This window comes from Rousettus aegyptiacus, unplaced genomic scaffold (genome assembly GCF_014176215.1).
Source record: "Rousettus aegyptiacus isolate mRouAeg1 unplaced genomic scaffold, mRouAeg1.p scaffold_m13_p_6, whole genome shotgun sequence".
NCBI classification, from domain to species: domain Eukaryota; kingdom Metazoa; phylum Chordata; class Mammalia; order Chiroptera; family Pteropodidae; genus Rousettus; species Rousettus aegyptiacus.
Window position 1 is genome coordinate 114,057,684 of NW_023416309.1, and position 24,834 is coordinate 114,082,517.

The 24,834-nt window shown below is 58.4% G+C and overlaps 1 protein-coding gene across 3 annotated transcripts in view; it reads left to right on the forward strand.

Moving 5' to 3' along the window:
• The first annotated feature begins 3,145 nt into the window (after nucleotides 1-3,145).
• RPTOR (regulatory associated protein of MTOR complex 1) overlaps nucleotides 3,146-24,834 on the forward strand; it is a 159,282-nt gene continuing 137,593 nt past the window's right edge. For all 3 annotated transcript variants that reach the window (XM_016143312.2, XM_036222311.1, XM_016143313.2), the window contains exon 1: nucleotides 3,146-4,123. In XM_016143312.2, coding sequence (XP_015998798.2) covers nucleotides 3,962-4,123 — 162 coding nt within the window. In that variant the 5' untranslated portion in view covers nucleotides 3,146-3,961. The remainder of the gene's footprint in view (nucleotides 4,124-24,834) is intronic.

Below are 24,834 nucleotides of genomic sequence, written 5' to 3' on the forward strand. Positions count from 1 at the left end.
GAGAAACTGCAGTGTGGGAGGACGGAACGCAGCTCGTCCGGTGGCAAACGGGCTGCTTCCCCCGGGCCGCGGTCTTGTGTTTTGAGGACACGTTAGGTCCTGTGGGGTTGGGCCGACGGCCAAGTTCGGAGGCTGTGAAAACCCAGTCTCCTTAGTTCATCCCTGGAAATGTGCTACCTGCCGTACCGGGGCTTTTATTCAGAGCTTTTTCCTCCCTGCCCCCGCCCCATGTTCACCCCTGACCTCTGTGGTACTCGACCAATACACTCGGGTTTGTAAATCTGTCTCCACTCACTTTGGGTCTTTGGTTTCTAGTTGTCAAGTAGTGGGAGTTAGGATGGAAGGGGTCATCTGGTCACCCGCACGTTCTAGGACGAGGTCCCCCTTTCTGCACAGGCGGGTCGAAGGTCACTCTGTTTCAGATGAGGGTTGAGCCTAAAAGCCCCTCCCTTGCCCCAATCCCACCTCTGTCGCCTGATGGCCACCGTCAGCAGAATGCCATCAACACCCTCCCTCGTAGCTCGAGTCAGACCGGGTTCGTGCATTATTTGAGATTCAAAAAACTTGTTTGCAAGATTAAACTATCTTACTTCGAGGCCTTGTAGAAAGCATGTGATGTCCTTGCTTGTGAAGAGCCAGAGAGGCTGGCGGCCAGCAGACCACAGGCCGTGGTGGTCAGATCACCCAGGTGAGAAAGACCAGCCCTTGAATTTGCAGGCTGTCATTAGTCACAGACACTCACCGCCTTGTGGAAACCTGGAGCCACACTTCCGAATGCTTATCTGGGACTTGAATAGAGTCACCATGACACATTGGAAGGAGGTTTCTTTTAAATGTCATGATGTTACAAAATGACTCAAGCCCACTCATGAACCTTCAGGCTGGGAGCTGGGCTATTGCCGGCCCCTTTCCGGTTTTTACATAAATCACAGAATTTTGACCCTGAGTGCCCTTAGAGGTTGACTTTCTTTGAGTCCCTCACGTCCCCAGTGTGGAGACAAGGACAGAGAAGGCAGCTTCTTTGCCGATGTCGGCAGGAACTGGGGGCGGGGCGGGGACCAGTGTGTGTCCTGATCCTTAGTTCCGGCGTGGACCCCAAATGGCCTCTTGGTCCTGGGTCACATTTGTAAAACTGTAGAGTGTGAGTCCAGTGTGATTTGTTAGATGGAAGATTGGATAATTGCTTCACAGTATTCATTTATTCAGTACAAATATTTATTGACAGCCCACCGTGTGGCTGGAACAGAATCACTGGAAAAGAATATCGTCTAACGTCCTGAGAGAGAATGTCGTCCAATGTTCCCACACCTGGCTCATGTTAAGCTATCACCAGTGTTACCTGATGGAAAAAAACACAGATCCTGCAACCCTGTCCCCGCTGTCCCAGGGTTCGGAAGGTCTGGGGTGGGATCCAGGCAACTTTATTTTAAAATAGTTTCCCCAGTGATTCTCACAACGTGCCAGGCTTGAGTTCCACAGCCTCCTTCGCTACCTCTATTGAGCTGAATGAATGTCCCAAGGTGATACACACTTTACAGGCAAGGAAACTGAGTCTCACACAGAATAAGTGGTTTTTCGCAGGTCACAGAGCTCGCTAGGAGTGGACAGTTTCACGCTGCTGCTTTTCTGTAGCTGTGGCTTCCTGCAAGAGTGCCTGGAGCAGAGTTACGCACGGCCCGGGGGAGCCTGGCCTTCACCAGCCTGTGCTGCAGGCTGACAAGACAGCAGCAGGAGTTGTGACATTGCCTTCAGGTGAGGACAGGGTCTTCTCAGGACCCTGTGGTCTTAAAGCTTTCTGCTGGTGACTGTGGGATATTATGCCAACAAACACAGGAAGTAGGGAAAAGGAAGGTTTTAGCCTCCATTTGGGTTTGGGTGACTTTGCCCTGAATTTTAAAGGGAGAATTGTGCTCATAGAGATATGATAACTGAATGAATGTGTGAAAGGATAATGATTTAATCTAAGAACTTTTATTAAACACTTGCTATGCGCTAGCTGAGAAAGATCTGAGATTGCACTATTCACGCAGATATTGAAAGGAACACACAAAGGCCATTAGGATTTTGATGTGCACTGCCACATTGTGTCAAAGCCCTGAGAAACCACACTGAGAAACAGGGTATCTTCTAGAGCCCCCCCTGAGGTTTTAGACCGGTAAGCACACAGGGCTGCGAGATTTCACTCCAGCTATGCAGAGAGCATTGCTAGCATTGCATGGGGTACTCACCGGATACCAGGCACCTTCACAGATTGATTTTATCCTTCAAGGTGGATGTTATTTTCCCATTTTATAGCTGGAAAACTAAGACCGAGCCAGTTAAGGGATTGACCAAGGCCACAGAGACACAAAGTGATACAGCCGAGATTCAGAGCCAGGTGTGCCAGTGGAAGGGAGGAAGACATGCGCTGGCTCCCTGCCTGGCTTTGTCTGAGGGTCACTGTGTGTCTCACCAGACATGACGTTTATTGACGGCACGCTGGTTCGGTTTTATGTTCCCTTCTGCACCCAACGGGTTCTCCACACAATGTAAAGAAGCATGTGTACTGAAGTAGAGACTGTAACGTGGGAGGCACCCCTTCACGCACAGAAACCTGTAGTTTTTAGTGGTGTGCACATGAATCTACTTCAAAATAAGAATAAATGGCTCAGAAAGTAAGATGGATTAAACATAAAATTGTAATTGTTGAAATTATTTTTTTTCTCTTGGTGTTCCCTGAACAAATTAAAAAGAAAAACTGATTGTACGGTGAAAGATACTACACGCACAAAAAACCAAACCAAATCAAACCTAACAAAAAACCCCATATTCTTTTGTAATTTTGTCAATGGTTTTTTCTGAAGCTTTTGCTGCCTTTTCAAAATCTGGAAGAAAACAATAAGGAGGTCGATTCCTTTCATTCATTTCAGAAGAACGTTGGTCTATTTGTAATAATAAATTTTTCAAAATTAATTAAATTAACATAGTTTCATTTGTAGGATTGACTTTGGCATCATGCGGCGAACGCACCGCGATAAACTCGAGAAAGCAGAATTGTGGTAACCATAGTAACCAAAGGGGGGGGACAGCTCTCACGGCATCCCAGGAAGCGGGGACAACGCTCTGAGGTAGTTTGGCCTGTTAGGCACGCCATAGGTCGCGATGCATGCTGGGTCTTGGCAATATGGCGTCCTCCTTGATGTGCTGATGAGAGGAGTTTCACTGTAGCTTCAAACCAGAGGGCAAAACTCCCCAAACTCAGTAACCCCACATTACCCATTTTCTCCGCGGCTCCGTGTCGCCCGTTTCCCAGGACTCGTTTTCGGGCAGGAGAGCGCCACGGGGCCGAAGGTCAGGGCCGGCCAGGCCGCGCGGACCCGGGGCTAGGGAGCCGGCTGCGGGCGAGCACGATGGGCCGATCCTGGCTCTGGTTGCAGCAGCTGCGGCGAGTGCGGGACCCGCAGGGCTGAGAGTGGCAGGCGGAGACCCGAGGCGCTTCGAACCTCTTCCCTTCGGCCAGAGACCTCAGCCCAGGCGGCGAACCGGCGCCGAGAGCGGGCGGCCTGCCTGTCCTCGGATAGGCTGAGGCGTTGGAGGCCGAGAGCAGGGTCATCGTGAGGCCCGAAGTCCTGCACGCCTTTGACAGCTCGGCTCGCAGCCCCTCCGGGAACGGCCGGCCGGCCTCTGGAGCAGCCAGGGGCTTGGGGCCTGGGGGCGCGTGCGTCTGAGCGGACGGAGCTCCTCGGGCTGCCCGGTCCCCGCGGCTCTTCCCACCCCCTCCGACTTCCCGCTCAGAGTTCGGAAGAAGGACCTCGGCAGACTTTTTGCCCGAGTGAGGGTCCCCGCACGCTCGCCATTCACTTCTCTTTCTACTGCCCCTTTTCCTGTTTCTTATTTCACCCGTTCTGGTGCACCCTAGTTTTTAAGGCTGGAGGTTCTTGAGCGCTTGCTGCCAAGGACTCCCCCACCCCCACCCCCCGTGATGGAGTCCGAGATGCTGCAGTCGCCTCTTCTGGGGCTCGGGGAGGAAGACGAGGCCGACCTTACAGACTGGAACCTGCCTTTGGCTTTTATGAAAAAGAGGCACTGTGAGAAAATTGAAGGCTCCAAATCCTTAGCTCAGAGCTGGAGGATGAAAGATCGGGTAAGTGGGTTCCGTCCGCGCCCCTTAGACCTTGGTAGTTTTTCCAACGAAGAAAAAAAGTTGAGAGCCAAACATGTGTCCTTGGGAAAGCTGCGATTTTTTTTTTTTTCTCTCAGCCACATGTTGCAAGTCAACTAAAAAGCACAAACCATTTCGGACTCCAGTTTTGGCTGTTTTGGTTAGTAATTCACTGGACAGTGTTAATTCAAACTAAGTTCTGATTCAGATAATAAAAGTTAATAAGCAAGTTGGAAAATACAGCTTGCAAGTCTTTACACGCTCTAGAGGAAAGACGACTTGAGATATAATACTTGTACCCACGTGGTTAATTAAGCTGCTGTGGTTAGTTTACTTCCTCAGTCCAAGCTAGGCTAAGTGCAGAAGTCTCAGGGTGTGCTAGGAAACAAGATTACTGGCAAATGTTCAGCTAGTAACAAATGAATGCAAAGTTATTTTAAAGTTACAATGAACTTCAACAATTTGTCTTGAATCCAGACTTTCCTCCTTTTATGTGGTGTCATGTTGCTGTAACTCGGAAACAGAATTTCTCCAGTAGCGGAGTTCTAGTATGATGGGTTGGGACTTGGGGTCCAGGTTTTAGGAGGGTCCCCATGGTGTTGGAATGTGGACAGCAACTCACAAGCAGCTAGTAGTAGGAAAGAAAACAGCCAGCTTTGTTGGCTCTGTCCTTAATCAACTACCATCTGTTTCTGGGTCTCCAAAGCAAATTAGTGGGACTGTCTCATCTATGCATACTTTTTGTGATTTATTTTTGTGATTTATTTTCTCTTCAAGACTGTCTTTATTTATTTGAACATTTTGGTGGTATAAGGGGGGGGGTAGTTGGGGTTACAATGCACTGTGATTGCTCTGGGCTTATGAATGTGTTTTTGTGAGATTTTTTTTTTTTTTTTTTTTTTTAGTATACGATGCTGAACCTATGTAAGGTTACCCTTATGGTAATTCTTGTAAGTCAATCAGTGGTAACCAGTGCTTCAGGCATTGATGTGGCTTACTTGTTAAAGGTTAGGAAAATTTGTTTCATCCCAAAGTGGTTTAAGGAGACCGAAAGAGAAGGTCATTGGAAGAGATTGTATGCAGTCTGTTTCGTGGACGTCTTTAGTACTAATTATATAGTTCAAAGCTTTTGTGGTTGCTTGGCATACATAAAGATTTTTATTTTAAAGTTACCATCTAACCACTTTTTTAAGTTCTTTCTGGACGGCATTTTTTTCCTTCCTTTTGAAACGTGGTTTCTTCTGCCATCCTGAACCCATGCTAAAAACTGTTAAAACTGATAAATGGATATATTTTTTTGACCTTTTAATTAAAACATTAATTTGCAAGTGATCAGCATTTACTGATAAGCTTTTCAGAAGTTATTAGGAGAAAGAAGAGTGGGTGAGCCTGAGTAATTACTGAGATTTCTACTTAGAAAAGAGCAGGGAGGGGGCAGACAAAGTATCTGACATTTGCAACATTGCGTGAGGAGGGAGCTCGGCAGCTAAGAGTTTGGGATCAGTGTGTGGGAGCTTGGGTCCTGGCTTCCTAGTAGTCTCCTTCCCCTGGTTAGGCCCAAGGGGACCTTTTCAGCACACCCTAGTGGGACAAAGGCTGCAAATTCTAATGATGATAAGGTTTGGAAAGTAGCATAAGTGAATGAAATAGGCCAGATACAAGAAGAATCCTAGCACAGATTCAAAGGTAAATGGCTGCTCACATTTGACTTGTGTCTGGTTTTCGGGAGTAGGGATTGGGGAGCAGTGAGCACAGCCACTGCGGGGGGTGGGGGGGGGAAGGCCTTTCTCTTGCTCTTTGAGAAGAACAGGAAACCTTTAAAATATATGTATATATTTTCATGGGAAGTACTCCAATTTCAAACATTTGGCATGATTCAGATGTTTGTTAAAAAACACGAAGCCGTCCATTTGTGGGGCTGCTTCCGGCTGGTGGTCACTCAGCTGTGACTTGGGTTCCCTTAGAGCAACTGCAGGGAGCTGCTCTGGTTCTAGGGGTCTGGAGCCTGCGGGTGTCCAGGCTGCACTGTCTCCCTGTGCCCGAGGGGCCTCCACAGTTGTAAGCAGCAGGTGCTGGCCCGGTGGCCCTGTGCGGGCACCACGCGGGCGCCCCCCGTGGACTGCCGACCGCCCAGGGCGCTCAGTCTTCACTTCCTCCCGCGGTCGAGGTGCAGCTGCAGCTACTTTCGCTGTGTGTGTGCGTGTGTGTTAGTGGTGACTTACCGCCGTCCTCCTTAGTGGGGCTGCTCAGGGTCCCTAAAACTGACATCCTTGCTAAAGTTCACCGGCGACTGCTGTAAGCGTTCTGCTGCTCAACATGTGGCCCCTTCGCGGAGCGGCACACATGGCCGCTCTCGGGCGGGACCCCACAGTCTTTGTTTTGAATCGGCCCTGGTTTCCAGATGCTCTGTTATTCTGTTCTAATTACTAAGTTGCTGTTAGTTTAACGCAGTTATGATCAAGTCGGTTTGTCGTCTGGTTAATTCTGTGTGTAGTGAGTGAGACAGGTACGCATCAGTGGTATTTGTGGCTTATACTTTTCAGAGAAGCAGCTTATGCGATTACAGCTCAGCGTGCGTCGTTCACGGACCTGCACCTGTCCGCTGCGCTTCCCAGTGACCACGGAGCTCCTCGTCCCTGGAACGTGGGCCGGTGGGGTACCTGGTCCCTGGCGGAGCCTCTGCTTCGCGTAGGTGGGTGGGAAACGGGGAGCTCAAGAGCCATTGCTCCGAGGGGGAGCCCTCGGCGGACATGCTGCCGCGACAGGGGAGCAGGACGTGTGGGTGTGAGGTGAAGCCTGCCCGGACCTCTGGCCCGGTTGGTCGCCCTGCCTTGGAAGCCACGCCCGGGTGAGCCTGGGGGAAGCGGCCGATGCACTCGCCCGTGGCGCGGACCGGAAAGGCTACACAGCGACACGGTACAACCCGGTTGCCCCCTCCCGTTGCGCACCGCCAGCCTCCCGGTCTCCTCCCGCGGCGGCTCTGCCAAGGCCGCCCTCCTCCTGCACGAGACCTGGGTGCTTCTCTCGTGTGACCTCTCGGCAGCCCTGGCCTTCCTTCCTCACCCGTGTGCCTCCCGGTCTCCCTTGACGTCTCCGACCCCCTCCCCAGATGCCTGTGCTGTTGGATAGCTAAGTGTGGGGGCGCCCGGACTTGGCCCTGGGCCCTGTGCTGGCCGATCCTTCCGGGCTCGTGGGGTTAAATGCCACCCACGTGCCAGCGACTCCCAGACCCGTCTCCAGCTCCGACCTGCCCCTGGAACTGGGTCTCAGACACCGAGTGGCCTGCTCGGCCTTGGTGTCCCCACCGCAGCGCCCCGCCGCCGCCACCCACTCGCTGTTCGAGCTGCGCGTCCAGATCCTGCTCCTCCCTCTTCCCCCGCTCACCGCCCCGGCCGGGCCGTCAGTGGGGCCTGTCGGCTTCGCCCCCACAGCCTGCCCTACGCCGCCCGCCTCATTCTGTCTCCGCTGCCGCGGGCCCAGTCCAGGCAACCACCATCTTTTGTCTAGACGATCACAGTCGTGTCCTGGCTGGGCTCCCTGCGATCGTGTCTGCAGGGGTGGCCGGGGGCTCTCTCAGAAGTGTCAGTCACACTCCATGGCTCCCTCAGGGACTCCTGACCCTCCCGGGGGTCCACGTGGTAACCGAAGCCGTCAGCGGCCGTGCGCACCGAGCTGAGGTCTGCACACGGCGCAGAGGGGTGGTGTTGAAGCGCTGGTTTCTCAGCGTGGCCGAGGTGGCGGTGGCCGCCGTCCTGGTCCTGGTCGGCGGCGTCTGCCCCCTGCTGCGCTCGCCCCGCGAGAAGCTCCGGTTCCGCCTGAGTTACGCTGTGGCTCTTCGGCGTGTGCCTGTTGACACCTTGTGCCAGCCCTGTCCTGGGAGGTGCCCATGGGGGTCACAGGCGGCACCAGGCGCTGCTTTTGAGTGACACAGCCGGGCCGGCAGAGGCCGACGGGCCAGCGCTGGGCGTCCAGGCTCGGGCACTTGGCAGACATTTTCTCGGAAATGAGCAAAGTGAGCTGTTACTTGGAGGAAAGCAGCTGACACTGTGCGTTTGTTGCCAGCGTTCTGGAAACCTTGCATCCGCCACCGCGAGCTCTGCGGCTCCCGGAGCTTCAGGGCCTTTCTGACGAGGTCATGGTGAAGTTCACGAGCATGATCGTTTTGATAATGTAGAGTGAAATGTGCCCACATTTGGAACACCTGCATAATTCAGTGAACCTGCGTTTTCAAACAACCCATTCACGTGACAGAATAATCCGTGGGTGAAAAGTCCATTCAAAGTTAGGCCGAGGGATTTCAGCGTAACGGGATGAAGAGTTCATTGCTGTGGTTGCGGACAGATAAGTCTGTGTTATATTCTGTTGGGGTGGATTGCTGCAGACCTTGAAGAAGCTGTCATTTGCGGAGTTTAGGTGGAATGTCGGAGGAGAGGGTTCTCAGCTGTTTGGCTGCTCACCCTCTCCTGCCCTCTCCAGCCTCATGTGTTTGCGAGGCCAGGTTTTCCTCGTCCGCCTCAATCGGAACAGCGTGGCCCGACAGGTTAGGTGCGCAGTACGGGAGCCCACCCGCCTTCCGTCAGGGCGGCCAGTAAGAGATTGGCCACAATGTCTAACAGATTTTATCTTTAACTTTTATCTGACTATGTAGCGAGTTTATAATTTTTAAGTGGCTTCATAAAAATATATTACTTTTTTGTTTTAACCTCTATTTTGGAAAATACTGATAAGTATAACTCATAAAAACACTCTCTGGGAGTCTTCGAGAGCGTGGAGGTGTCCTTTACCCCAAGGCTGAGACTTTTCAGTGTAGTTGAAAGACAGCGGGGTCTGATTAGGACGGTGGGCGTGACGGAAGCCGGCTCGGCCAGAAGTATCAAGCCGCGACTTGACCTCTGAAATCAGGTACCAGACTCAGAGGGGGCCTGTTACGCCCTCTCCGTTTTGATCCTGTGCTCGTGGCCGCCCTGCTTGGAGCGCAGAGCGCGGAGCCATCCGTGGAGGTGGAGACCGTGCTGCCTGGGAGTGGGCGGAGCCCCGCCTGCCGGGCACTCTGCGGCCCCGGCCGGGCCCCGTGGGCGGGTGGCCCTGCCGGGCCTGGTCGGAGTGGGCGCAGACGGGGCCTTGCGAGCCGGCGGGGAGAGGGCAGCGAAGCCACGGGAACCGACTCGTGGAGGTCAGGGGTTCGCGATGTTCCTCGCGCGCTCAGCGCTGGCGGGTTGGCGAGTGACCCGCGCGCAAGGCCGCCAGCAGACTGTGGGGGCGGTGGGCAGCAGCGCAGGAGGCGGGCGAGGCAGGGCGGTGCGTGCACAGCGCGGGGTCCCGGGAGCCGGCACTGAGCCAGGCTGGAGGAGCAGAGTCGCCGCGCAGGGCTGGGGGTGAGGGGTGCGCGCGGTGGGCGAGAGCCTGGTCTCTCGCCTGGTCCTCCGGGATCCAGGGGGGCCTCGGCAGCCCGCCCCCCGCGCCCCAGCGACCCGCGTGCTTCGTCTCCTGACCGGCACAGGGACTGCGTTGTCCTCTGCTGCGTCCCCAGCTTCTCCCGTGGCGCTGGCTGCTGGTGGTGCTCAGTAAACATCCGTCGAGAGAAGGAGCAGAGACGGTGTGAGGAGAGGTGCCGAGGGTCTGAGGGCGGGAGGCGCTCTGGGAGGCCTGGGGTCCTGGGTTCGTCCTGAGGGGGTGAAAGGCTTTGGCAGGGCAGCGGGAGATCAGGACTGCGTTTTAGAGACTCCTCCGGGCGTGGAGCAGGAGGGAGGAACGGAGAGGTGGGTAGGTGCTGTGCGTGCGCGTGCGTCCGTGTGGCTGGGCAGGTGTGTGTGAGGGGTGTGCGGGAGCGGGCTGGGGCAGGAGCGCCCCGGGGTGGGGTGGGGGGAGGCTGGGAAGGAACAGCTGGCTGCCCCCGGAGCTGGTGCCAGTGAGCCGCGGTCAGCCCCGAGGGCCCCCAGCTCTGGAACGGGCGCCGGGTGGCGCCGGGTCGCTGACTGGGTGCAGGAGGTGGCAGAATGCCTCGCGGGTTCTGGCCGGACGTGGGGGAGAGGACCAGGCCGCGGTGGGCGCTCGGGACGGGGGAGCCTGTGTCTGCTGTGGAAACTCGGGAGACGTCTCAGTGGGAAATGTTCAAAGTGTTGCCTAAAATGTTCCCAGCCCCTGTCCCCTTGGTGTCTGGTCTCCATTCATCCCTGTTGTCCCCGTGGGGTGTCGTCCTTGTCCCCATGCCGGGGTGGGGGCGGGCGGTGTTGGCGATGAGCCGTGCACGGGGAACTTCATTCAGTTTGGCGTTTTCCTGGATAACTTCTTTCATTCTTCAAACCTGATCAGACAAGCACTTTAAAGACACAGGACAGTGAAAGTCGGATGTCAAATCAGACTCGTCCTCTCCCGTGTCCCTCGAAGCCCGGCCTGGGTCCGCGTTCGCTTCCGCAGAGGCGACAGCAGTGCCGAGGCGCAGGTGTCTGTCACTTCTCTGCCGTAGCAGGTGTCCCCAGACGCTGGCAGCCGTTCACCGAGCGAGTGGTCGCCGCGTTGGCAACGGGGCGTCCGGGTTGTGACGGGCTGGCCCGGGGGCAGGGCCCGGCCCGGGGACCGCGTCTCTGTCCGTCACCGCACACACGCGTGGGCCTCCTCCTGACGTGCGGCCCTGCCTGACCGCAGGCGTCACGGTGTCCCCGAAACGCTGCCGCGCTTTCAGTGAAGCTTCTCACTGAAAATGGGCTTAGTGCTTGACGGATACTTGAACCTTTTTTTTTTTTGAGTAACTGAATTCCTCGAAAACGTGTTTTTCTTCAGATTATAAAAGGAACAAATGTCATTGTAAAATGTTTAGAAAATACGGAGAAACAGAAGAAAAGGGAAATAGAATTAAGTGACATCCCGCTGTGCCACCCTTAGCGTTTCGGAGTGTTTCCCGCCTGTCCGCCGCCCCCTCCCCGCAGCTGGGCGATGATCCACCTTTGCTCTCCTCGCCCTTGGGGGCGGGACGCATAACGGCAGCGGAACCCTCAGAAGCCCAGCTGGCAAGGCCCGGCCCACCCACCCCACTGTGGCTGCTGGCCTCTCCGGCCTCTCCGTCTCTGCTGTGAGGGGCGACCCCCGGAGGGTGGGGCGGGGCAGACCTGGGCACAGGTGGGGGGACACGGGTGGGGGGCACGGGTCGGGCGGGGGGTCCCAGGAGGCTTCACCTGCTGGCTCCAGGCGGCAGGGCAGCTGGAGGGCCGGAGGGTCCAGTCCCAGGAGCCAGAGGAGCTTCAAGCCCGGTCCTCAAGGGCCTGGACGGTAGGGCGGGGAAATGGCATTCACTTGGAAAGCAGCAGGATCTCGGCAGGTCTGCGAGACGGTGGGCTGTGAAGCGTGCGTGGTGAGTGACATCCCGAGAGGTGGGGAGAGACTCGTGGGATTCGGTGAATGATGGCGGGTTTTTGTTTTCTGGAATGGGCTCTGTGTTTTAGGATCGTTTGGATCTGCAGAAAGCTTGGGGAGACGGCGTCCCGTGTACTTCGCCCCGTCGCCCTGCTGCTCTCCGGCTACGTTACCGTGGTGCATTTGCCACGACCGACGAATCAATGTCGCTATGTTACAGTCAGCCGAAGTCCAGACTTCGTTCGGATTTGCCGAGTTTTCACGTTTTCCCTGTTCCAGCCTCACCCGGGAGGCCGCCCTCCATTTACTCGTCTGGTGTCTGGTCGCCTGAGGCCCCGCTGTGGCTCTCTCCCCCAGCGTCTCTCCCGGCCCTTGTTTTGGGTGGCCCCACAGTCCTGAGGGGGCGCTGGGCGGGGACTTCGCAGACCGGCCCTCCATGGGGATTTATCCAGTGACTTTCTTGCGACGAGGCTGGGGTCATCGGTTTTGGGGAGGAAGTCCACAGAGCGAAAGTGACCTCATCTCGCCATGTTTGCGGTCCCTGCCCGCAGCATGGCTCACCACTGCCCTTTTACCCAGTGCTCTTTGGGGTGACGTCACTATGCCCAGGCCACATTCACGGGTAGACATCGACCTACGTTATTTGGAATTTTTCCGTATGGAGATTTGACTATCCCCCACCCCCCATATTTTAATCCGCTCATTCACTTCCGTCAGCACGGACTCGTGGGGACTCTCTTTGTCCTTTGGGTTATAATTCAGCATGACTTAATCTTGCTGCTCACACTGCTCCATCTTCGGCCGCCGGGAGCTGTCTCAGTTGACCCCTGCGTCTCCGACACACCTGTCCTTGTGGGTTTCCGGGACGGCCCCTCACTGTGTGGCGCACCCTGCACGTCTCCCCAAGGAGCCCGGCTCCTGATGCCGGAGAGCCGTGAGGCCGGGTCCGGGTGCTGGGTGGGCTCCGGCCCCCGGGACACCCCGTCTTTTAGGCCCTCTCAGCCGACAGGGAAGGGGAGTATGTGTGTAAACCGACCCTGCGTGTGTTCACGTGTCTCTGCGTATTCCGTGGGAACCGCCGTTCTGTGTTCCGGCACACCTGCATTCACGGTGACGCCGTCACGTCTTACCTGTGTCTTCCTGGGGGCAGGAGGTTACTGATGGGAACTCAGAGAAGGGGACTCTGGGGGTGGCTCCCGAGCTGGGTGTTAGGAAGTCGCTGGGATTTGAAGCCGTGAGTCGAGCTTGGGGAGAGGACTTGGGCGCGCAGGGTGCGGAGGTGCCTGGGTTGTGGGATGCGAAGAAGGGAGCTGTCCATCGGGACAGCTGAGGAGCACGTCGCCAAAGGCAGAGGAGGGCCCGGCTTCGGGAGGCAGTTGACCTGTGGCATTTCCTGAATGCCGCGCCCGGCTGGTGTCTGCGGGCCCCCAGCCCCTTCCTTCCGATCCTAACCCCTCTTCAGGGTGGCCCTGCCCCTCCCCCTGCGGCCCAGGGGGCCGGGATTGGATGTCTGGGCCCAGGCAGCTGCTTCTGAAGGCCCGCGTGTGGCCTGGCGGGCCGGGAAGATGAGCTGGACCAGCCTGGCTCTTGTAAGACTTTGACTTGGGAAGCCCCGGCGGGAACGGAGGTAGGCCTGGGTGGCCAGGGTCACGGCGTGCTCCGAGGTGCTTACGAGTGACACAGCCTGTGATGAGGCAGCCGGTGTGGGGACGGAAGGCAGGCGATAGGTGTGGAGCTGAGGCACGGTGGTGGCCACGGGCAGGGACCCGTGTGTCGGGGGCCTCCTGCCCCTGGCCGCCTTGTTCCTGCCCTTTCCGTGGTCGGGGTTGGCCTGCTTCTGGGTCCCCCACTGTGTGGCCTTACAAAACGTGCTTGCTCAGGGTCACCTGAGACCCACATTTTAAAGTTCCATTTTAGTGTATGTCGCTGAAGTCTAACAGGTTTGCGTCTGAAGTGCCCCAGGGATTGCCACTAGGTGATGCGCGATAACATAATTCCCATTCTCTTTCTTAGAGCTTTTGCTGAGACATGTTAAGCTTTGGCTTTCGTCACTGGCCGTAGTGCTTGCTCTTTGGTTAGGACAGGAAAGCAATACTGTAGCTCAGCAAAGACACCGGAGGCCTGCAGAGCCAGAGGGGAGAGGCCTCAGCAAGGGCTCCGCGGTGCAATGTGTCAGATGGTGCTTCCGATTTAAAAGTAGACCGGCCGGATTCACTGCGCGAGTGAACTAAAACGGGCGTGATATGTGAGTTCAACGCTTGCAGCGCATTGACTTGCACATAGATAGTTAGAATTTTAAAGACTGGCATTGCTTTTTTGAGTCGCAGTCTCTTTTGATTTCGGACTTTCCACTCGTTCCCACCAGTTTGCATCCCCTGTGGCTGGGAGTTAGCGGCTGTTGGTTCGCACACACACCCTCTGAAACCGCAGAGCACGAAAAACTCGGTCGCAGAAGTCAGCGTCGCTGCCCCCGGCCCCGGGAAACGCACAGCACCGTCCCGGGGTGCTTCCGACGCTGGCCTCTTCCCGGGTCCCCGCCTCCCCCCCGGTAACCCCACAGCGTTTTGTGCCTCTCTGCGCCCTGGATCAGAAATTGCCTTCATTGTGGAGTTTGCTGTTGTATTATTTTTACCTTAAAAATATTATATTAGTAAGAGAGCAATTCCATCGATTTGAAAAGTTGAGCAAAGTAGTAATCGTAATGAAATAATAGTTAAAACTACTGAAAGGGATTTCGGGGCTGCTGGTTGTATGTGGGGTTACATTGTTGCCGTGATGGGGTCCGCTCGGTTTCGTTGTATCTTTTCGTATTTCCTTTGCTATCTGCAGGTTTCCTGTATTGTTAGATGTTCTTTTGACTAGTTTTGAATGGCTTCGTGTTCCTCTGTACCTTATTCGCCTGCTGCTGCGTATTCAGGTTTCGTGTGGTTCCCCTGCTCCCGAGTTATGAGTCACCTCATCAGTGTAGACTCCCGGAAGTCAGTCGGGCGCCTGGGCGGGAGGCCCAGAGCAGCCATGGGGACAGGCAAGGCCACCGCGCTGAGTTCCCCTGCAGTGGCGTCCCAGCTCCTGCCGTCTCTCTGTTTCCCAAACTGCTCTCGTTGGTGCACTTTCTTTTCCCAGAGGTGGGGACGCCTTCCTTAGCTGGAACCCATGGACTGGCGACAAGGTGCCCCTGCCAGAGTTTGCAGTGGAGAAGTACTCTTACTTGAATTTGCGGATGAAGGGCGTTCTGCTCACGGAATCTCCGCCAGCTGTCGCGGGCAGGGCTGCGTCCTGCCAAGCCGCTTGCAGCCGGCGGCTGGGCATGTGACCGCGGCGGTGGTTCGGTGCTCGCCCTGGGGTGAAGGGGTGGTGGCCCTGAGTGCAGCGTTGGGGCACAGGGACGGTGGCCCCGGGTGAGAGCCCGTGAAGGAGGTGGCTGGGCGGTGGGCTCTGAGGGTGGCGGTCTGTGTCTGTAAGGTGGGTTCTTCCACCTCTGGGTGTCCTCCTTGGAGGGGCGTTGGCAGGACAGACAGGACTCAGGTCGCCGGGGGCGGGAGGAAGAAGCTCACTAGGGTCCTGAGAGGCCTGGACGCCGAGGCCCCTCAGGGCGAGTTGGGTAGAGTGGGTGGAATGAGGAAGGGGTGGCCAGCCCCCTTCCAGCGGCCCTGGGCGTCTGAGAGGGAGACGGGGCTGCTGGCTCCCGAGGGCTGGCTGGGACAGAGCCCAGGCTGCAGACGTGCTGCTCCCTGGGGCGTCACTGCTCTGGGAAGTGATCGGGTGGCCGTGTCTCCACTGTCGGGGTGTCCGTGTGGCCAGGGGAAAGCCTCACATGGTGGCGAGGGGGTGCCCGGTGGCCCTGACCTCAGACTGCAGCTCAGGGCTTTGTGGCCTCAGAAGGACTGAGTCTTTGATCGCTGTGAACGTGGCTTCCCTGTGAAATGGGCCACCGGCCACCGGCTGTGGCACCCAGGGAGGCGGAGCTGGCTGGGCCCAGGAGCGTGGCGCCTCTCCTCCCTCGAGATGCTGCGGTGTGGGCTCGAGGTCCCCGGGGCACAACCGCTCGGCTCCGTGACTGTCCGTGCACCGACGTGCCCGCCTTCCGGACACACGCTTGCTGCGCGAATGGCAACGGGGCAGAGGGGCTGTTTCAAATCTGCGCGGCCTTTTCATTAGAAAATTTGTCCGATTTTTTGGCTTCACTTAATCCTTTAGCGCATGTAAGAGCATCTGTCATTAAAAAGGTACCTGGTTGTCCTTGTCCACGGCTGCTTTTTGCGGCCTGTCGCGCTTGGTACCGAGGGCCGAGTGGTCAGCTGCCTGCGCCTCTTCCGGGCCCGTGCGAGGTCTGGTCGCGAAGTGCGGGACGGTCAGGCGCTCTCTGGAGAGCGCTTTGGCCGCAGAGGGGAGACACCGTGGGTGGCGGAAGCCGCCGTGCGTCGGGCTCTCCTGGTGGCACTCGTGGCCAGATGCTTTCAGCTGGTCATTGCTCGCGGGTCGGCAGAGGACGTTTAGTTTGTTCCTTCGGGGCTGTGTCGCGTGGAGAATTAGGCCTTTCCGAGGTGTCCGCTGTGCTGACGGGAGTGGCTGGCGAGGGCGCTCTCATGGTTGCGAGGGCCCCTTGGTCTCTGCCTCCTTTGTTTCTGGCCTCTTGGGCCTTGGCGGCTGGCGCGGCTGCCTGCTGTCTGAGGAGAAAGCGTCGTTCCGTTCTTCCTACTCATAATACTTCTGGGATGTGGCCCCGACTCATTGTGGGTGGGGGTGGGGGTGTAAGGCAGGGTTGTCCAGAGAAACGGAACCGGCGAGATAGGTGTGTACAGGCTCGTGTGATTACAGAGGCTGACAAGTCCCAGATCCCCGGGGACCAGCGTCATCACGCCAGAGGCTGGCCGTCCACCGCAGAGCCCAGTGCTGCCTCAGGGAGGCCAGTCTCGTCTCTGGGCAGGCCTCTGTGGCTGGATGGCGCCCGGTGCCCTGGGGAGGCCATCCGCCTCCCGCAGGGTCCCGCCTCTCAGGCCCGTCCCCAGCGCCTCACAGAATGGTGTCCGGCCATCGCAGGCTCCCTGCGCAGGGCGGGTCCTCGGGGCCGCCAGACCTGCTGGGAGGCCTCCGGGGCCGGCCCTCCGTGTCCACGCGCCTGCAGCTTTTTCTGTCCCGGGCGCAGTGTTCCTTCTAGGGTGTGATGTGGAACCCGTTAGCATCTCGAATCGTGCCTTGATGAACATTGTTTTCTATTGGGATTTCACCGAGAGTCACAGAAAAACTGCTCAGCTGGGGCTTCAGGGAGGGATGAATTTTAAGGTCAAAACTCATGGGAACTGGAAAAAAAAGTAAAAGCATAAACATTTAAACTTTAGAGGGTGACTCATAAGTAACTGGCTTTTGAGATGAGTGGAGCTCTTGTGGGGTTTCCTTGCCCCCTGGGCAGGGGCCCTGCTGTGGGACCCTGTGCGGGCTTCTCAGGGAGCGAGGGTCCCGTGGACACTGCTTGCTGTCTCTGCGTGGCCACCTCATCCCGATGACGTGGTGGAGAATGTCCTTCCCCCCGGCTCACGTTTCATTTACCCTCCCCCGTCCCGTTTCCTTTCCCGAGGACCGGCCGCCTGAGAGTGAGCAGCCTCGTGCTCTGCCCGGGTGGCGTGTGGACGGCTTTCTCATGAGCAAGTGGGATCGTGCCCTGAACTTTTAATTAAATCGGGTCTTTGGTAGCCGATGAGTCACGAAACTTTATGAAAATAAATGGCCACAGATGTGTTGGGCTATTTACTGATAAGTTGCTACCCGAGTCCAGACCTGTAAGGTGAGCCACGTGTTATTTATATCGACTCGTAATGTGTAGAAGGAGCGTGAGCTCATTGTGGCTGGATTTTGAATCGTTTTCCCCTAACGTCTTTACACTTCTCCAGAAAAGAATGAGAATTCGCTTTGATGCGGATGGTCACAGAAAGCCGGGAAGGGAGTCGGCCGGGAATGGACCGCGTGCTCAGTTACACGAGAACGTTCTTAGTTTTATAACACGCCGTGGTCAGCCCAGGGCTGCTTCCGAGTGTCACGTTTTCCCTCGGTCTTCTGAGGCGCCGCGAGCTGCCGCGGCCCTGGGGCCCGCCTGCTGCCCGCCTCCGGGGCGCCATGGACGCTGCTCGTGCCCACCGCTGCGGACGCCCACGCTTTGTGCCACAGAGACTTACAGTTTAAAGCCACTAGTGCTGTCGAGTAAATTTCGTTTAGGTCCATTTGCATGTAGTTTAGAAATAAGGCGTTTTATTGTACATAATTGTGAAGAGGAGCCTGGAGATTTCCTTAAATGATTTTTCAGATTGGGTTTTAAAATGTTCGAATGCCTGCTAAACACACTCTTTAGTGACTGCAGCGTTTATGAGAGACACGCGTTGTAAATGCTCTTCCTTCCCGGTCCGGGCGTCCGCGCAGGGCTAAGCGTCGCGCCGACGTCCTCCGCGGGCGCGGTCCGGCATCCCCGTGGACGTCACCGTGCCGCCGGCAGACGGCGGGGCTGGGCGGCGGCGGCGCTGGGGTCCGTGAGGACATCAGCCCTCACCTGGCCGGTTCGCCCCGGGCGCCGCGCGCCGGCCTCTGCCTCGCCCGACCTCGTCTCTCCTGCAGGCACGGCTCCTGCAGCCCGTTTTCTCTCAGCCTGAGAGACAAGAATGGCGCTTGAGTTGTCACACATTTTGGTACATTGAGACGTGGGGAACTGGTTGGATACTTTCTTACGGCCTGGGGTGTGACCCTCGTCTTGATCCAGGTGGCATCTTGAGGAGAGTCACCTTCCAAGATGCGGACTCTTTTCATTCTCCTTCCTACGTGGCCAGAACAGCCGGAAGGCCTGCCGCAGGGCTGGGTCCAGACGCTTCCAGCTCTGGCTCAAACGTCTCCTTTTCCCTCTGCTAAGCTTTATGTGTCTTAGGGTCTCTATCACTTTTGCTGCGCACACCCCTCAGGCTCGGGATGCTTCGCGACCGGTCTTCAGCACGTGTTCTGTGTTCGTGGAGTAAGAACGTGACCCAGCCCCGCAGCACCTCATGCATGTCTTTTTAACCTTTACACAATTTTTAAATGTGCTCGATGCGCAGAGGGATCTGCGAAACAAACTCGTGCAGTGAAGTCCGTACCGGAAGCAGCACTGCCGCCATCAGGCCCGGGAGGGCGCCGGCTGCCCTCGAGTCGGAAGCCTCTGCTCAGGGAACCCCGAGACTCAGGGGAGCCCGCGGCAGGCCCGCGCCCTCACGCAGCAGCGGTCTGCGCATGCTCATTGCTGGCCGTCCCCACGCAGGGCCCAGAGGGGACCCAGGCGCTGCCGGCCGTGCTGTCTCCCGGCGCGAGGCCGCCGGGCACATGTTCGCGGCAGGACCCTCGGGGTGTGCGTCCGCGACCGCTCCTCTCAGAGGCTGACCCTGCCCTGGGTTGTTTCGTCCCGATTTCTGCAGGGCCTGGCAGGTGCCGGGCTCAGCGGCCATGCTCAGCGGACACGGGCTCTCCCCACGATCGGAGTGTGCGCGTCCCGCGCGGAGCAGTGGACGGAGGTGGTTCTGATGGGCGGCTGCGGCCCCGGGGGCTGCGCAGACCGTCAGCCGGAGATGGCCCGTGGGACACACCGCCCTGGCACCGTGCAGAAGCCGTTTCACTGAGTCATTCGTGGAAACCAGGGGCCATGGAGCACACACGTGTGCGTGACGAGCTTGCCGGCTGCATGTGTGGGACGCTGCTGGCAGGTCGCGAGTTCCCCAAACAGCCACCGCGACTTCGACACCTCCCTGCGGGGGGTGGGGTCTCTGTCCCCCACCTTGGGTCCAGGCTGCTTGTGCCCATGGTCCGGTGGCCACGTGTGTGGGTCTGCGGGGCGCTGTCCCCAGAGCAGCCGCCTCGCCGCGAGGAACCCTGTGGTCGGTGTTCCCATGACAGCCCGGCCGCGGTCCGCGACCAGCAGGCGTGTGGGTGAGGGCGCTTCCGGGTGGCCCCAGCGTGCGTCGTCACCAGCCTTCGCCCTTGCCTACTGGGACCGCAGAACGTGCGCACGTGAGGACACAGCCGTCCCCGGCTGCCGAGCGCCAGGCAGTCTGCTGGGCGGCCGCGGTGCGGCCCCCGCGCCAGACAGGCTGAAAGCCGGGGTGCCGCGGGGTGTGCGGCCCCGTCGCACGTGCCCCAGCCCCCAAAACGCCTCCGGCCCGGGGTTCCTGCTCTCGCTGCCCCTGGCGGAGACCGCCGAGTTCCCCCGGCCGCTCCGTTTGACGATCGCCCCGGGCGGGACGCTTAGATGCCGGGCGCCTTGCCCCTGCCCTTTCGGTATGCTTTGGGGTTCCCCTGATGCCTGTGTTTTTCCCTCTGGGGTAGCCGGATTTGCCGTCGTGCCGTTCACGCTTGTCACGATTCCACTCTCACCCGGCCGATCCGACCTGCAGCCTTCGCTGCGTGATTTGGAAATGATGTTAAATCAAATTAGTCCTGTTGTCAAACCAAGAGAAACCGTCACAGCAGGGCAGGCTCGGGATGAGGGGAGCTGGTGCAGCGGGCGCCTTCCGAGAGCTTAGGCTCTAGGCCAAGGCCTGATTCCTGATCAGGGATTAACGTCGTGAGATTCGGGGGCCATGAGATTCGGGGGCCGGGGAGAAGGGCGTGCTTCTGACCCGTGCTGCTCACAGGAGAGCTCACAGCTGCCGGGCCGCGGCGCGTCTGCTGAGGAGAGGGAGCGTGGGGGAGGAACGCAGGTGATCACCAGGTGGCACCATGTCAGGGGTTCCCAGGACCACCCCCTCCTTGCAGGGCTCTCTGGGAGGACCCCAGGACTCAGCACCTGGTGCTGCGGGGTGAGTCTGCCACAGTGGAGAGGGCCCGGCCCAGGGGAGGGTGCGGGGGTGCGGTCTGCGGAAGCCAGGCACTCGCTTCCAAGGGTCCTGTCCCCGGGGAGTCACCCAGGAACGAGTTAGGACAAAACGTGTGGGAGGCTGGTGACCAGCTCGGGGGATGGCGCCCGGGGTGTTCAGTGGCGTGGGCGGTGTAGGCAGCCTGCGCGGCCTGGCAGACCCCCGCATTCCAGGCTCCCAGAAGGGGAGCAGGTGTCGGCCCACAGCCAGTTTCAACCAGACGCTGAAATGGAATCAAGTTGTGGCCACAGAAGGAAGTAGCAGATATGTTGGGAGGAGAGAAGACTTATTTTTTTAGAATTTCACGGTAAGTGTTGGATGGAGACTGGATTTTCCTGAGCCGCTGTGCGCGCAGCTGCTGGGTTCTGGCGGGAGCCGCTTCTCAGAACAGCACTGAAATCCAAGTACCTGCAAAACACACTCACGTCAGGAGGTGCTCCAAACGATTTCCTCCCCCTTACTGAGCAGAGTGAGGAGCTCGCCTTCCGATGGGGGAGGAGCAGAGCCGCTTCCGTCTGGAGGGTGAGGAGGGTGAGCACGGTGCTGGGCGCCCCGGAGGCGCTGTGGGAGGCGCCGCGTGTGGCCTCGGTGTGGCCTCGCCCGCCGTGGCCACTCAGCCGCCTCTGTCCAGCCCTCGGGCCGCTCAGCGTGTGCCCCACGCGGACGCCCACGCAGTGCGGGTCCAAAACTCACGTGACTCCTCCCTGCGGTGTGAGCCGCGCGGCTCAGGGAGGGCGGCCTCAGCCCAGGTCCCAGGCGTGTGGCGCACGGCCCCCCAGCGGGCCAGGTGGCTGACTCTGCAGGGCGTGTCCGGCCGGGCGGAGTGGAAGGAGACTGGGGGCTTCTCACTCGCTGTTTCCCAGTGAAGTTACTGACAGCTTGGGATTTGGTTTTGTTCTTCTACTAAATAATAGTTTTGTAATGAAAATTATGTAACCTCTTGGTTTTCGTTCTTTGGAAGTGAAGAAGAAACGTGGGAGGCGGTGGGTGGCAGCAGATGACACAGAACCCTTCCCCGCTTCTCGGTGCCGGGTGTCGGCTGGCGCGGGAGGGCTCCGGGCCGGGTCCGCGGTCCCAGCCCCGGCCCTCGGGGAGTCAGGGAGAGGGGCTGCGTGTTGGGGGCCAGGGAGGGGGTGGCCTGAGGCTCTGACCTCCTGATCGCTCAACAGAAGTGGGGGTGCAGGCTGCACAGCAGGCAGAACGGGGCTCCCCGCCGGCTGGTCACCGCGCACCCCTCCCCGAGCCGCAGTGCCGGCGGGCGAGGCCGAGGCCCCAGCCTGCGTCTTTGGGGACGAAGGGTTCTGTGCGTTTAGCAGCAGCACAGCCCCTGGCCCATGCTGCCCAGGCCCGCAGGGCTCAGCTGGCTGCGGGGCAGGCGGGGCTCCATCAGGGCACATGGGCTTGCTCGCTAAGAGCTGCCGTCGCATGCGACCTGACCGCCCTGTCACCCAGGTGTTTGCAGTGAAGGTTGGGGTCTCAGCGGGGCGTCGTTCCTGTGGGCGTCTCTTACCCGAATGCTCTCTAAGGGGTGGTTTCCTCAGCTGCTGAAAGATTCTCACGTAAATTGTACCTCCTAGCAGCAATCAGTGGGGACATTCCCTGATTTAACTCTAGATTTCTAGAGGGAACCGTTAGTTAAAAATTCACTATCAGCAAGGAAAACGACCCAGTACAGACGAAGCAAATGAAAGGAGACCGCGAGCTACGTGCTAGCGACCGGGCACGAGTCACTCGCGTGGCGGGGAAGGTGCCCCCAGAGTCGGGCTTCCTTCAGCCTTTCGCTGATGGAAAACTGGGCGAAAATGTTATTACTCTGTGGTTGTTGATAGTATTAGGTTTTTGTTATAATTGAAAGCAACTTCGGATCTAAAACTATAGTTTTGATGGCCTTAAAAAATGGCTTTAGTTTTATCGATACAACGTTTGAGTCTTTTTATTGCTGTATGTTTTCGTTTACCAGTTGGTTATTAGTTTGGCGACCTCTGATTTCCGGCCTGGGCGCTTCGCGATGGAGTCAGGCTTCACACTGGGTGTGCCTGACTCCGCAGCCGCCGTCCCAGCCCGCGAACCAGAGCCCCCCGCGCAGCGCGCGCAGCCCGAGCTCCTTGGGTTTCGTGCGCTCCCCAGGCTTCCGGCCTTGCTCGCTTAGAGGCACCCGCAGCGCCGGGACCCCGGGGCGCCGCAGGACGGGGGAAGACTTCAGTGGTTCGGAGACTTCGTCCGCGTTAGCCGGCTGCTTATGGCGCTTCCAGGTGCCACACAGCGAAGTGTCTCCATCTGTGGGTTTTTTTTTTTTTTTAAAGTTAATTAAACCCTTAGTCACCCTAAGAAAACGTAATTTTTATTATAATGCTACTTAGATTTATAAATCTATATCTAAAGCTGGTTATGAATTCCTCATAGTTAAGGGATTTTATGCAGCTATAAATCCAAAACCAACATACAAATGAAATATAAATCCAACTACAGAACCAGTAAAACCCAAACGAACCCCGTTAATGTGATGTGGCGAAATGGTGCTGTTCTGCAGGTGGGAAGTGCCCGATGCTGTGTGTCAGTTGCAGAAAGAATGTGTTTGTATCTTACGGTTTTTACTTGTTGTCACTTAATTCCTTCAATTTTGAGACTAACAGATGGTTTTGTTTATCAGTTTACTTTTATCCTTTGCATAGGTGATAGATTCACGTGGTGTGTGAACCCAGATGCTTTGCAGAGGTACCGCGGGAAGGCCCCTCGCTGCTCCGGCTCCGCCCGTGAGGCGCCCCCTGCCCTCCCTCGGCGGAGAGTGGGTCCGCGCACGCTGGCCTGCGGCTGCCTGCCCTCATCTGACGGCGGTGCTCGAGATGCTTCTGCGTCAGAGCAGGGACATCTTTGTGGCCCGCCGTCCGGGCGGCCATCCGACCTCTGTCGGGCGCGTTTTTAACCTCCTAGCCACACTTCTCCCCTTCGGCTCTTGACCCCACAAGAGGTGGTGGCGGTGAGGGAGACGGCGCTGGGACCCGGGCCGGCAGACGCGTCCCGGTGTGCGAGAGGACGGCTGGACCCCAGGCCTCCTGGACTCCGCAGCCCGTGGTCACTGCCCCCTCATCCCGGCCACTGCAGCTGCCGTGAGTCGTGTGGCCTGAGACCTTCCTCTGCTTTAGGCGACGAGGCGCCACGTCCAGCCTCAAGTGTGGAGCGTGTTCCAGTTTAGGGCTTACTGAGGGTCCTTGTTCTTTTTTTTTTTTTTTTTTACTCTATTTATTTCTATCACTTATTTGTTTTTTAGGCGAGGCAACCCTTGGTTGGCCTCACAGCTTGCGAGGACCTTGTCAGCTGACAATCCCTTATTTTTTTACTTTTTACACCTACAGCGCCTGGTCTTCCTAAGTGGTCTCCCATCCAAGCCCTGACCAGGCCGGACCCTGCTCAGCGTCCGTGGCCCGGGGGGATTGGGCATGTTTAGGGTGGCGTGGCCGTGACGGGGTCCTCGTTTCCCAGGCCAGGCAGTGGGCTGCGCTCTGCGCGGGTGCAGGGGGCTCGCTGTGCGCACCCGGCCCTGCCGTGGAGCTCGGCTCCCTGCGGTCCGTCACTCGCTGTGCGGCCGCTTCTGGTCGTCGCCTCAGCCGCGGTGCGTGGGGGGTGCACTTCCCGGGTGCACTCCGAGCTGTCCCGAGGTGCTCGGGCCAGATTTCCCCTCACCCGCCCGCCTGTCCTGCTGGCCTCGTTCTGCGGGGCGCGGCTCTGTGTGCGGCCGTCACCCCCACAGCGTCTAGAGCATCGCCTGGTCTTGGCGTTCATTGGGAAACAGACGTCTTAGGGCCCGACCGCGTCTTGGGAGAAGACGTTTGTCCGTCCCCTGCGGGGTGTCAAGCCCCACAAGCGCGATGTGGGTCGCGCGGCCCCCGGTGCCGGATGCTGGGTGAGCGCGGCAGGGGCGTCCCCAGGCGCGCTTCCTTTCCCGCGGGCGTGGGGCCGGTGCTGCGGGGCTCCGCGCGGGGGTGCGCCCCCTTCACCCGCTCCGGCCCCCGCAGAGGCCCGCGCCTGAGCCGGGCCCGCAGCGCCCTCTGGCCCCGCGACGGGCCGCGGCGGCCTGCGAGCTCCCTCCCGGCCGCGAGCCGGTGCGCTCAGCCGTGCGCGCGGGCCACGCGGGCCCCTTGTTTTCTTGGCGCCCGCGTAATTTTTTCCACTCGAGTTTCTCTTTTGGAGATTGCTTGTGTGTACGTGTCGCTGCCACTTCAGCCACGTTCCCGGATGGACATTCTCGGCCACGCGGCGTGTGTGTGCGTGCACACGCATGGGTAATCCCTGGAGAGCGGCCCTCGTGCGTCGGTTATGAGGCCGTGTCTCGGGCCCGCCCGCGGGGCCAGGGCCTGTGGGGCAGGGCAGCCCGAGGCAGGCCAGCAGGCGGTAAGGGCCCAGCAGGCGGCGGGCGCGGAGGGCCCTGCAGGCCGAGGAGAGGGAGTGAGGGGTGCCGCCACGCGTGGGGGCTGCCGGCCGCGC